At 42.2% G+C, this 13704-nt stretch overlaps 1 protein-coding gene across 1 annotated transcript in view; it reads right to left on the bottom strand.

Moving 5' to 3' along the window:
• MTX2 (metaxin 2) overlaps positions 1-4385 on the bottom strand; it is a 45521-nt gene extending 41136 nt beyond the window's left edge. The window contains exon 1 of the mRNA XM_081314750.1: positions 4237-4385. Coding sequence (XP_081170876.1) covers positions 4237-4276 — 40 coding nt within the window. The 5' untranslated portion in view covers positions 4277-4385. The remainder of the gene's footprint in view (positions 1-4236) is intronic.
• Between the last annotated feature and the right edge of the window lie 9319 nt (positions 4386-13704).

Here is a 13704-nt window from a genome sequence, read left to right as displayed (position 1 = left end):
TTTTGCAGAGTAAAATGCAAGCAAAATAACTTCATTATCTAGCCAACATCATCACAAAAAGCCTCTTAACACTTGTTAAATGATTTGGTCATCATTTTATATTTAATCATTAGTGCATTAGAGCAACAGACTATGCTCAGCATGTTCAAACAAATGCAACTTATAAAGTGAAAGGGGCAACATTTTAGAAAATCAACAATTATGCCTGGCACAGACTACATCCTTTCTGTAGAAGAAAAGGCATTTTTAAAGAGTTGACATCCTAAATAAAGTCATAATTCACTTTGGGGCCAAGAAAAATCTTTTCTTTTTTTAAATATAGAGCACCCTAGAGCAGGGGTGTCAAACTGCCGGCCCGCAGGCTGGAGCGTCACGGAGAAACCGCGCCCATCCCATTGCTGGCAATGGGGAAAAGTTCCAATACGTCGTGCGACGTCACGTGACATCGCGAGTTTGACATATCTGCCCTAGAGCAACTGAACTGCATATGCAATGAAGATCAATATTTTATGGTTGCCATCTCACCACAGCAGTTATAGTTAATTGGATCTACATTACAGAGTGGTTGTTTTTATGAACAAGGTCTTCTACTAGTAGTCATTCAAATTTCATTTTAATTTTTGGTATAAAAGTTTCACATTTATGACCACGCTACTATACATCTAAGATAGAAAAGCTGATATTAAAGAAAATAGAGATAGAAAATACATTATTTTAAAATGTAACTGATGAATGCATCATCTTTCTTGATGAATGCATGAACTTAATATACAAGTAGTCCTTACTTACCAACTGAATTAAGTGATTGTTTGAAATTGTTAACAGTGTAAAAAAAGTGTACTGCAACAGCTATACATGCATATCCTCGCATATCACAGTATCCTGCAGCCATATGATCAACAATTAAGATTCATCATCACAGCATTCAATGGCTGCATAATCACCATTTACATGCTTCCCAATCAGCATGCAAGAAGCAGTTAATGGAGAACACAGAAGTAAAATCAGAAGTCACAGTCATGTGATGTTTTGCTTAATGACCGTGGTGACTCCTTTAACAACTGAATGGGGAGTGATGTGTAAGTCCATAACATTCACATGATTTTTCATTTAGCAACAGCTGCACTTAGCAATAGCTGCCGGTCCCCATTGTACTCACTAAGTAAGGACTACTTATATACTATAAACTATGCAGTATAAATGTAGGATTACTAAATATCCAAATCTTTCATGTATGTAGCTTATCTTCCTACAGGACAATGTATACAGAATCAGCTAATCTTTACCATTACTTCCTACATCCAGTTATCAGAGAGATTATATTAAGAGGCAGTTAATTAACCCAAGGCTACTCATGAGACATAGCTGAGGGCTTCAGCTATGATGACCATATCCCAGGCATAATATTGCAAACTACTTCTTTATTTTAAAGGCATTAAATTTCAAAATAATAGATCAGGTAGAATTAAACCAGTGCCTTCTAAGTGCTTTTAATGTCAGTTCCCATGACTTCCTGCCAACATGGTGATAGTTAAAATAGTTTATTTTTTAAATTTTAACACTGCCCATCTCAGTTGGGTTAGTTGAAATATTTGTGAATTGCAATAAAAAATCTGAAAAACACTTGGTTGCTAGCACATTCCTAGATCAAACAGTTGTCTTGGTACTTAAAGGGTGCATCCTATTTCTGTATTATAATCCAGGAAGACAAATTCCATAATATGCAAGACACTTTAATTTTGTTATGTATACAGCATGAAGAGTGTATCTATGAGTCTAGGCCAGGGGTGTCAAACTCACAACACCGCGTGACATGTCGTGACATATCGTGTCTTTTTTTCCAGTTTTGCCATGACGCATCCAGCCCGCGGACCGGCAGTTTGACACCCCCTGGTCTAGGCTTACTGGTTATTATATTTAAGACACCTTAGATCATTAATCAGATCAAAAGCACTATGAGAAATTTGAAAAGTTAAGAATGTCTAGATATGAAAAGAAAGTGAACAAATTTACCAACTATACAATTGTGCACATGTAGTCCCAAGTGAATAACCGATCATAAAAATATGAAATGGTCAATTCACTCTTTAAAAAGAAAATAAAACCTCACGCTCTCTCTTACTTAACTAGGGGAACACAGGATTTCAATATTCCCTGCTAGGGAAGCCAGCACAAAGTTGAAAGACAATCACATGAAGTCCATGCTTAACAACCTAGATGGTCCTCATTTAACAACAGCAACCAGGACGGTTGTCACTAGATGCTTTATGTTACCAACCACTTGTTCAGCAACCAGTAGAAAATGTGATAGCACTGAATGAGTCCTGCTTATGACTGGTCTTCGAAGTTCCAATCATTGCAGCATCCTGTAGTCACAAGATAACCATTTGGGTTCTTCCCTGCAGCTTCTCACAAGCAAAGTCAATGAGAAAGCTGGCAGGAAATGTCACAAATTGGTATGGCGAGTATGCCTCCTGCCTTCCTGTGCATTATGCCGCATTTTTCTTCCCTTAGTCTCCTTGCACTCACGCTGATCCACATCCTCCTTCCCTTGCCCCCCTTGCACTCATATCAATCCACACCCTCCTTTCCATGACTGTGCTCCCCCCCTGCACACCTTCGGGTTACAACAGCAACCTAAACTGCCTTGATTGCTATCACTTAGCAATGTGATCACCTGGCATCACACTTCACAAGATCACTTACCAATGGCAGTCCCAGTTGCTGTTGTAACTCAAGGACTATCTGTACTTTCCATCATGTTCCATTTTAAGTAATGCCCCACTTCCTACTTAATCTCATCTATTTAAAAGATGCACAGAAGAGAGATCTTGACCTACTGGCATTCACTTGAAACAGACAAGCAAGGGGTTTACAAGTCTCAATATGCAAATAATATCAAAAAAATAATTCACAGAATTTACAAAATCACTGGCTGTCATTTTGCGTTTGCCTCCATACCTTTTTGCACATGGCTAGGATTGGTGAATCTAATAAAAAAAATAGAGGGATTGAGCCTTGGTGGAGCAGTGGGCTAATGCCTCCTTAAGTAACACCAGCTGCCTGCAATTAGTGCAGGTTCGCATCCCACCAGGCTCAAGGTTGACTCAGCCTTCCATCCTTCCGAGGTAGGTAAAATGAGGACCCAGATTGTTGGGGGCAATAAGCTGACTTTGTAATAATGCCGCTTGGGGGGGGAAGCCCTAATAAGCAGGCATATACATAGAATGAAGGCTATTGCTAAGCACATTGGTTTGTGCTTAAATTGTAAGCCGCCCTGAGTCTTCGGAGAAGGGCGGGATATAAATGGGATTAAAATAAAATAAATAAAATAAATAATTCTCACAAGTCTGAAATACACACAAAACTGAAGTGGGTTACTCAAAAATAACAATGAAGGTTGCATGTTAACAGTACCAACACTACCATTATGAGTCAGGCCCAGCAACTACAAAATGCATGGCAGCAAAAACAGGACAAGCCATTAATGCTTGCCTTTATTTGTGCGGCAGGGTTAGGTTAGGTTGGGACCATTTAGTAAGAAATGGACTAGAACCACAGCAAGCAGCCAAGGGACTATGGCACAACTTCCCGAGAAAGTTGGGGGCTTTCCAAGCTGCAGGTCATTTTTACTATATTATTATTTTATGCCACCTTTTTAAAATAAGACGGTGAACATACATAATGCTCCCTTCCTCCCATTTTCCCAACAACAACCCTGTAAAGTGGGTTGGGCTGAGAAGAATAGAGAGTGACCGGCCCAAAGTCACCCAAGCCAGCTTTTCCGCGTAAGGGAGGCCTACAATTCAGTCTCCCGGTCTCTAGGCCAGCATCTTCACCTCTACAACCAGGCTGACTAAGAGAGCTAGGAACTGAGCCCCAACACTTCTGGGCTAGCAGCGTAAAGAAGCAGACGAGGCGGCTCTTCCGCTAATTATACTGACAGGCCTCCATCCGGGATGCGGGGTCCAAAAATGCACAAAAAAGGAACAGGACGGCCTGGCCGCGCTTAAGACCTTTCCGGGCTCAGAAGGGAATTCCAGTTTCCCTGGGCAAGCCCAGCTTCGCCGCCGCCCACTCCAGGCAACTCTCCAAAGGTCGGGCGCTTCTCCTCCTCCGGAGGACGCGAGGCGCAGCACCAGGTCCAACTCTGCGGCTGCAAAGCCCCGTGGGGAGGGGAGGGGGGAGGGAGGTTGGCCTGCATCCGTCCCGTTCCCGTCGTCGCTTCCCGCTCACCTGCTATCTGAGTCACGAAGGCTTCTGCCACCAGTGACATGCTTCCGACGACGGAAGGCTCCCTTTCCCTCCTGTCCCCCAGGCCCCGTCGCAAGCGGCCGAAGGTGAACGACGCCGAGCGAGAGCACGGCGGCTGCGCCGACCAGCCTGCGGGGAAAAGTGCATCCGGGGCCTGCCCCGCCCCGCCGAGGAGAGACGGAGATTGAAGAGCGCGCCTGCTTGCAAAAAAAAAAAAAAGCTAAGAGGAAGCCAGGCTTCCCGCCTGCTCGCTGCAAAGAGCCGCTGCCGGTCTCGGCCTGAAAGGGGCTGCGGTCCCGGTTCCCCCGTTACTCGCACCCGGCTGTGTTAGATTCGCCGGCGCTTGGTGGCTGGGAGAAGAGCACTCCAATCCGCCGAAGCGGGTCTGAAGGGCTGGTTAGTCCCCAAAATGCGTGGATTTGGTTTTGCCTTTTTTCCCCCTGGCGTTTTGGACGAAGGGCTAAAAGGGGGGAGTAAGTACCGGGCCACTGTAATATCCCGAAATAAAAATGCCCGCAGTGCTGATTGCCCCAACCTTCGGCTCCATTCAGGCACCAGCATTTTATATGAATGGTGGTGGGTGTGCAGGTAGAGCCTAGGTGGCAGGCAGCCTTTAGGTACACGTGCGAACTCAGTCCCTGTCAAATTATTTATTTTTTTATTTTAATTCCATTTATATCCCGCCCTTCTCCGAAGACTCAGGGCGGCTTACAAGCTTAGCAGTAGCCTTCATTCTATGTATATGCCTGCTTATTAGGGCTTTCACACACCCCAAGCGGCATTATTACAAAGTCAGCTTAATTGCCCCCAACAATAGATATGTAGTAGATATGGAATAAAATATATGAAATAGGTATGAAATAAAAAAAAACATATGTATGGTTTTTTCCACAGGAATAAAAATAATTTGTAATTAGCCAGAGGATTACAAAACAGAGGTACTTAGATTTGGTTTGTGAGAACAGTTGTTAATTTTTCCTAGGGCTTCAGCGGGACATTTTATTTATCAAATTTCTACACTGCCCATTTCACCTAAATGACAGTGAGTGGTTTACAAATAAAAAAAACATACGGTAATGTAAACAACATAATTAAAAACAGTTAAAAGTAGAATTAAAACCAATTAGTGGCTAGAATTTAAAAGTTAAAAAGCTAAAGGGGCTGCGGGTTGAGTGCCCTCAAACCAACTACTCACGTGGTTGCATTTCATTTGTAGACCCCCCCATGCCAATTGGCAGAGGCAGGTCTTGATATTTTTCTGAAAAGCCAGAAGGCTGGGCAGCATGTTTAGAAAATGGAAGGAGCAGGGACACAACCCCTGCAAAAGTTCTTAGGCCCAGAAGCCAAAGGTGGATACCATCCCCCTCTCCCTGGAAGGCAAAGCAGAATGTGGAACAACTCCCATCACCAGTGAAAGAAGCTGTGTCCTGTTTGATTTGGCCCTTATAATTTCCTTATACTGTATGTACTAACTTATTTGACCATTATTTGCAATGGAGAAAAAAAATAGCATTTGCAATATTTGGATCGTTGGTAACAAATAAGGATTTGCTATTCATTGGGGTCTTCTTTCAAACCATGGTAGATATAACTGCTCAAGGAAGGCTAAGTGGTACCCATGGCACTGAGCAGTGGCTGCCACCCTGGGGATCCCACCAGGCTACCCTTACCTGATTTTATATTTTTAAAGATGTGTCTAATTCATAACTAATCTGAAATGAAAAATTGGCATGCTGCAAAGCAAAGTAATTGGCTCCAATCATGTTGATTTTCAGGAATGTATTTTGGCCCTTCATATGTTTTATGGGCATTCCTGCAAAAGACAAATGGTAAACAGCTATAGCCAAATGGCCTTTTTTGGGGGGGAGGGGGGGAGTGTGTCCACCAACTCAGAAAAAAATAAACATATATATTTATATATTTATATTTATTAAATTTTTATACCGCCCTTCTCCTGAAGGACTCAGGGCGGTGTACAGGGCAATAAATATCAAAATACTAAATACAAAAGTTAAAAAAGATTAAATAATTATGCACAATATAATACAATAATTAAAAACTATGCTAAAACCCAAACCCAAACCCCATCAGACCAGGTCGGATTGTTCAAATAAATAGGTTTTTAGATCGCGTCGGAAGAAGTGAAGGTCGGGGGCCATCCGGAGCTCAACCGGAGTTCCACAGGTCTGGCGCGCCCACAGAGAATGCCCTCCCCCTGGGGGCCACCAACCGACATTCTCTGATCGGAGGCACCCTGAGGAGGCCCTCTCTGTGGGAGTGCACTGGACGGAGGGAAGTTGACGCCGGCAGCAGGTGCTGCCGTAGGTAGTCCGGACCCATGCCATGTAAGGCTTTATAGGTCATTACCAGCACCTTGAATCTCACCCGGAGGGCAACTGGTAGCCAATGCAGCTTGCGAAGCAGAGGTGTTACATGGGAGTATCAGGAAACCCCCAACACCACTCGCGCGGCTGCATTCTGCACCAGTTGAAGCCTCCGACTGGTCCTCAAGGGCAGCCCCATGTAGAGAGCATCGCAGTAGTCCAAACGAGAGGTCACGAGGGCATGAGTGACTGTACTCAAGGCATCCCGGTCCAGATAGGACCGCAACTGGCGCACCAGGCGAACCTGGGCGAAGGCCCCCTAGTCACAGCTCCTATATGATCTTCTAAGGAGAGCTGTGAATCTAGGAGGACCCCCAAGTTGCGAGCCCTATCTACGGGGGGTAATAACTCACCCCCCATAGTAAGAGATGGAATAGTCTGAAATTCCCGAGATGCCGGCACGCACAGCCACTCAGTCTTGTCAGGGTTGAGCTGAAGCCTGTTCCTCCCCATCCAGACCCGGACCGCCTCCAGGCAATGGGACATCACGTCGAGGGCATCACTGGGGTGGTTTGGGGTTGAAATAAAAAGCTGGGTATCATCAGCATATTGATGATGCCCAACCCCAAAACCACGAATGATCTCACCCAGAGGCTTCATGTAGATGTTGAACAGGAGGGGCAAGAGGACCGATCCCTGAGGAACTCCACAAACGAGAGGCCTCAAGGTCGACCTCTGCCCCCCTGCCAACACCGACTGTGAACGTCCCAGAAGGTAGGAGGAGAACCACTGAAGAACTGTGCCTCCCACTCCCAACCCCCTGAGACGCCGCAGCAAGATACCATGGTCGATGGTATCAAAAGCCACTGAGAGGTCTAACAGGATTAGGACAGAGGAACAACCCCTGTCCCGAGCCCGCCAGAGATCATTCACCAGTGCAACCAATGCCGTCTCCGTGCTGTACCCGGGCCTGAAACCCGATTAGTACGGGTCCAGATAATCAGCTTCCTCCAAGAACAAAGGGAGCTGATGCGCCACCACGCTCTCAACAACCTTCGTGAGAAAGCGAAGGTTGGAGACCGGACAAAAGTTATTTAATACAGCTGGGTCCAGGGCAGGCTTCTTGAGGAGGGGTCTCACCACCGCCTCCTTCAAGGCGGGGGGAAAACTACCCTCACTCAAAGAAGCAGTTATCACTGCCTGGAGCCAGCCTCGTGTCCCATCCCGCGCTGCATAGACCAGCCAGGAGGGGCACGGGTCCAATAAACACGTGGTGGAGCTCAGCTTCCCCATGATCTTGTCCATGTCTTCGGGAGTCACAGGATCAAACTCCTCCCAGATAACATCGACAAGACTGCCCTCGTCCTCATCGTCAGACTCTGCCCAGTCGGAGTCCAAACCGGTCCAAATCCGAGCGATTTTGTCCAACAGATGTTGACTAAACTCCTCGGCACGACCCTGCAAGGGCTCCTCCCTCACCTCCTGATTAAGGAGGGAGCGGGTCACCCTAAACAGGGCGGCCGGGCGATTATCTGCGGACGCGATGAGGGTGGCAAAGTGGTTAGACCTTGCCATCCTCATCACTGCGAGATAAGATCTCGTAAAAGACCTTAGTCGCAACCGGTCGGATTCAGATCGGCTGGATCTCCAACAGCTCTCTAGGCCCCGTCTCCGACGCTTCATCTCCCGGAGCTCCATAGAAAACCATGGAGCCCATTGGGATCTGCACCGGGTCAAGGGCCGCATGGGTACAACTCGGTTGAGTGCCTCCGTGGCTGCCTTTTCCCAGGCTTCCACTAGGGCATCGGCCGAGCTGTGAACAAAGGAGGCAGGTGGGGACCCAAGCGCCACCTGGAACCGCTCAGGGTCCATTAAGCGCCTAGGACGGAACCATCTTGTTGGTTCCACAACCCCACAACGGGGAGTGGCAAAGCGGAAGACCAACCGCAGGAGATGATGATCGGTCCATGACAGGGGTGTAACAATTCGGGAACCCCCACCCAGATCATCTAACCACCGTCCAGATAGAAAAACCAAATCAAGCGTGTGACACCCCCCCATGAGTTGGACCCTGAATAACTTGCATCAGGTCCATGGCCGTCATGGAAGCCATGAATTCCCGAGCTAACTCAGATGATCCCCCCAGGGATGGTAGATTGAAGTCATCCAAAACCATAAGTTTGGGGAACTCAATCACCAACCCTGAGAGGATGTCGAGAAGCTCAGGCAGGGCTGCTGCTGCTCGACTAGGCAAAAAGTACACCAGCAGCAAGCCCAACTGAGCTCTAGGGCCACATCTCAGGAGGAGGGACTCACACCCGACTATTTGGACAACGGTGGCCTCCCACATAACCATAAAGCTGAGCTATCATGACAGGGAGCATCCTTGGAAGCTGAAAGAGCTGGTGCAATGGAACTGCCTTAAATGCCACCTTCTGGTAAAGGAATGTTTTATGAATGGCCACACCTCTATTGGCCATTCACAAAATAGTTGTTGCAGCCATTTTGTGAATAATAAAGCTACTTCGTGGTAGCCATTTTGTGTGTGTTCACATTATTCTCTCAAAATTACAAATGTGCTCACCAGCCCAAAATATTGATCAACCTTGATATATTTGTATTTCAAAGTTCAGAATATTTATGAAAATATGTACTTTGGAATTATATGTTTGTATTTTTACCTTATTATTAGGCAGCTGCAGTATTGGAGATCTACAATTTTGGTATAAATGCATATTACACACATTCACCCAGATACAAGTTGTCTCATAGATAGGACTATGAACAGCATTAACAGTAAAGCTGACGGTATATATTTGAACAATTTCAATGTCTCCAGGCTTTCTGTTTTTCTTACTTCTTATTTCATTTTAATAGCAGAAGCAGAATTAAACTGTCAGTAATATTTGAGAAGCCAGCACTGTTTAGGTTACTAACGGGTTTTACATCCGTCATGACTTACGTAGTAAATGTCATCACCTTCAAACATATGCCTTGCCTCCATTTGCTGGATAGTTATGTGGCTAATCCTCAAACCAACAATCCATCATAATGAACAAAATTATGATAAATATCCCCATCAGTTATAATACTGCAATATTGGTCAGTGCTTTTCATTACTGCGTTGTCTAGATCTAATTTCAGTGCGGCTCTTTCTTACTGTATTTCCACAGTGAGCTACTCATTATCTCTGGCCTAATCTTGCAATTCTCAATGAAGCAGGGAGGGGAGAGCAGTCTAATGAAAGGTTTTATGCGGTTTGCACTTCAGGTTGCATGGACCATGAAGAATGGTTTTTGACCTTGAAGAGAATAGCTGTTTATTTTATAAAATAAAAGTTTTTCTCCTTTCATTACTGCTTTCTGGAATGTTTTTTAACAAGAATTGGAATAAAGTAAACTGTATACTTTATTACACTTGTCTTCAGCCTTTTATCTGTTGGCTTTGTTATGCACTGAGAGTTCCGTCATCCACTAATAAATTTGACAAAATATTCATACGACAGAAGCTGCACATGCAAAAACCCTGAAAGTTCTCTCATCATCCAAAAACAAATGTAGTACCGGATTTTGTTGTTGAAGCCAATTGCTAAAATTTGTCCAAGCAAATATTTTTTGGTCTTGTGTAAAAGTTGTGGTTGCAAAATATAGTTGTCCCAAAATGAACTTTTGGCCAGAATGAGAATAATTTTTAAATTTCCCTATCACAAAATGTCATTTTTGAAAGTCATTTTAGAAAGGAGGAAATAAATTACTTACGAGTGATTGTTGGCCATCCATGTATTAGAAAACATAAATTGAGCCTGCATGGTCAGTTATGGTACAGGCATGCCATACTAGGCCTAATGCATAATCTCTCTCACGAAGGCTTAGTTTGACAAGAAAATTAGTATGTGTACTCTAAACTTTATTTTTTTCTTCAGTATTTCTAGATATTATTAGATATTAACTGTACTCAGACACGCTTCCTGTTCATCTAAGGTTGCTGATCACATTCCAGTATATTCTCAGTCGCTATCGCTACCCATAATCTTTTTGATATTAGAAAATTAATTGGGAGCGCTGACTGTGATGAAGTTTCCAAAGTACAGTAGTGTATTCTCTTGGCTAAGTACTGTATTACAAAGAGAGACTATGGGTTTCTTATACTGCATGTACCAGTGGATAAATGGACCTTAGTTTGGGTTCCAAGTGATCATTAAAAATATCCTGGTTATATCGATATCTTTTAGAAAAATAAGGGGCAAATCTCATTTGTCAGGATTTCTTTTAATAAGCTATGGGTGATCAGACATCCTTTAAAGCACCTCTGAAGTTAACTGTTTCTATTCCCACTTCAGAGGCCCCCTCCCACCCCCGCCCCCGCAGGCTCTGTTATTCACAATCTTTTCTGTAGATAACATTACATCCAGTACAATTTCTGCCTATTTGCTATTTGTATAGTCTAGCCTGAAGGCCAATCTTTACTTCCCAACTAATTCTCAAGATTTCAGGCACACGAACTAAATGTTTGCCCTCTGAGATCAGACACAAAAAGAAAGGACACTTCTTCAGTTGATAATATCTTGTGACTGACTTTCTGCAATAATGGGCAAAGACATAAAAAAATAATCCACATTTTCCACGCGACAGAAACCTTGTATCAGAATTGTCAATGTCTTTTCTGCCCAATGCTCTTGTGATTTAAATCTTTGATAAGAATCAGTTGGGAATGGAGCTATATAGCTGCAACAGCTTCTTGCAAATTGTAGATAGAGTTGATATTACAGATACCTAATTAATCTGATGTATCACCTTATTTCAGTCTCAGGCATTTTTGGCAATGCTGACTTACTTTATATCAGGGATTATATACATATGGCAAACAGAATTATTATACCCTAATGTATTTCCAATTCTATAAAGTTAATGGATAAATTACTAGTAAACATTCTCCATATTGCCCAGAAAGATAAGTCTGAGGAAGTGGAAGAAGCTAGTGACTTAATGAGTCATATGATTGTTGGGATTGGGCCCAGTTTAGAAGACAGAAGCATCTTTACTGTTTTGCTTTAGGTTTGATATGATAAGATGGAGATAAAACATACAGAAAACTTGCAACCTATTCTAAATCTGTTTCTGAGGACAAAGATTTCACTAGGATTTTTATATACTGCTAGTTATTTTCAGGGATTATCTGACACTACACATATACTTGAAAGTAATTTGACAAATCAAGTTTGGGATCTGAATATTTAGCAATGACAAAGCCCTGAATAGTAACAATACAATATCTGGATAGGCAGTTTAAAATGGTTTGGTTTAACTGGGTTTTTAAGCCAATGATCCTATTCAGTGATAAATGTGTGTGTAAGTAAATGTGTATGTGCATATACATGTTGCCTGTTTTTTATGTTGACATAAATCCCCCCAAAATTAAAATGTTTGTCAAAATACTCTTCAAACTGATGACATCCAAATCTGTAAAACTTCAAGAATTCTCAGCCTGTTGTGAACTGAAATTCTACACAACTGGAAGTCACCTGACTGGTCTACCTCATTAAAAGTAGGTTTTCCAGGATTCCCATAGAAAATATTAAATTAACATTCAATTCTGTAATGCAAATGTATATTAAAATGGTTCAAAAGGAAGGAAACAAATGTTTAACTGTCATACTTTACTGCTTAAAAGAATTAAATGAATACACATAGCAAGAAAAAAAGATAACATCACATAAATCAAAATCTGGTTCTGGGGGGGTTTAATCAATGAACTTTTTGTACAAAAAATTCATCCCATCTGCTGAAATTTCCTAGAATCCACAAGAAGCAAATTAGAAAAAAGATATTCATTTATGTATATCTCATTTGAAGTTGTTTGAACTAGTCTTTTATACCTATCAATCTAACAGCAAGCATATTGGGTAGTATTGAACAAGAGAAACATACATTTAAATCTTACTAATTTCTGAATGAATTCTTTTGAAGGAATATAAAGTTGTTTTTAAAGAGAGAGGATTGAGCTATAATACCTAAATCTTTATATCTGTTGACAGAGCCTTTCAATCATAAGCAAAGTCAAATAAAAATGGCTTCCAAATTGTTATGAAGAGAGTTTAATATATCCATTTGTATGTCATAAAACATAGATGGTGAACTACGAATTTATTAGATAATAGTTGAATTATAGGTTCCCCCCCATCATTAGTAATAAGACAAGTTGTCTATGTATGACTGTTGGGAGCTGGACAGATGATCAACAGTCATAGATTTTCCTCCTCAGTCTTACAGGATGCTACCCAATATGCTTGCTTTTTAAATATATTTCCCTTTGCAAACAATTTTGTGAACATACAACTCCAGCTTCCTAAAATCGCATGTTTACATGTGCACCTAATTGATACACATCTTTAAAAAGTTATATTTAGATATATATTTTTTACCTATCTTGCATCGGGTTCACAATTAGTAACAGTAATAGATAAAAAGACTGATTGGATAAATGTGTCATACATGATTATTGGATCTTAAGTATTTTCTTTTCCAGTACAACTGGTACTCTCTAGAAATATTGAACTATATCTGCCATTACCCTCAGCTACCACAACCAATGAAATGCTAGTTGAGTTAGGTGGGGATTATAGCCTGACACACATGGAATATGTAGGGAAGGAGCCATCATATAACTTTTGTGGGATGAATATAGCACATCTTAAATCTTTTTAAAAGGTCATACAATGTACACAGATGACATTGGAGAATATTGATTTTGGGATTCATTCCAGTTCAGATTTCTGTCTGGCTTTGAAAGAGAACCAGTCAAGGTCAGCCTGGTAGATAACTTATGCAGGGAACTGAATGGGGATGGACAACCTTTTTGATTCATTTGAACTGTTAATGAGTTTTACTAACTTCCAACCATAGCATCCTTCTAAATCATCTTGCTGAATGGAGCTTCAGGGACATTGTCTTGCAGTAGCTCTCATTCTTTCTGACCAAACACTTCAAAAGTAGGGAGTGCCAAAATAGGCATCTGTCTCTAACCATAATAATGTCAAAATGATCAATGTACCTCATGACATTGTAATACAATTTCCACCCTTTCATACTTTTGGATTTCTCTCATAATAACATACAGAATTATATTA

This window comes from Vipera berus, assembly GCF_964194415.1.
Source record: "Vipera berus genome assembly, chromosome: 1".
Taxonomy (NCBI): domain Eukaryota; kingdom Metazoa; phylum Chordata; class Lepidosauria; order Squamata; family Viperidae; genus Vipera; species Vipera berus.
Note: the sequence above shows the minus strand (reverse complement) of the source record. Positions and strands in the feature narration are given on the sequence as shown.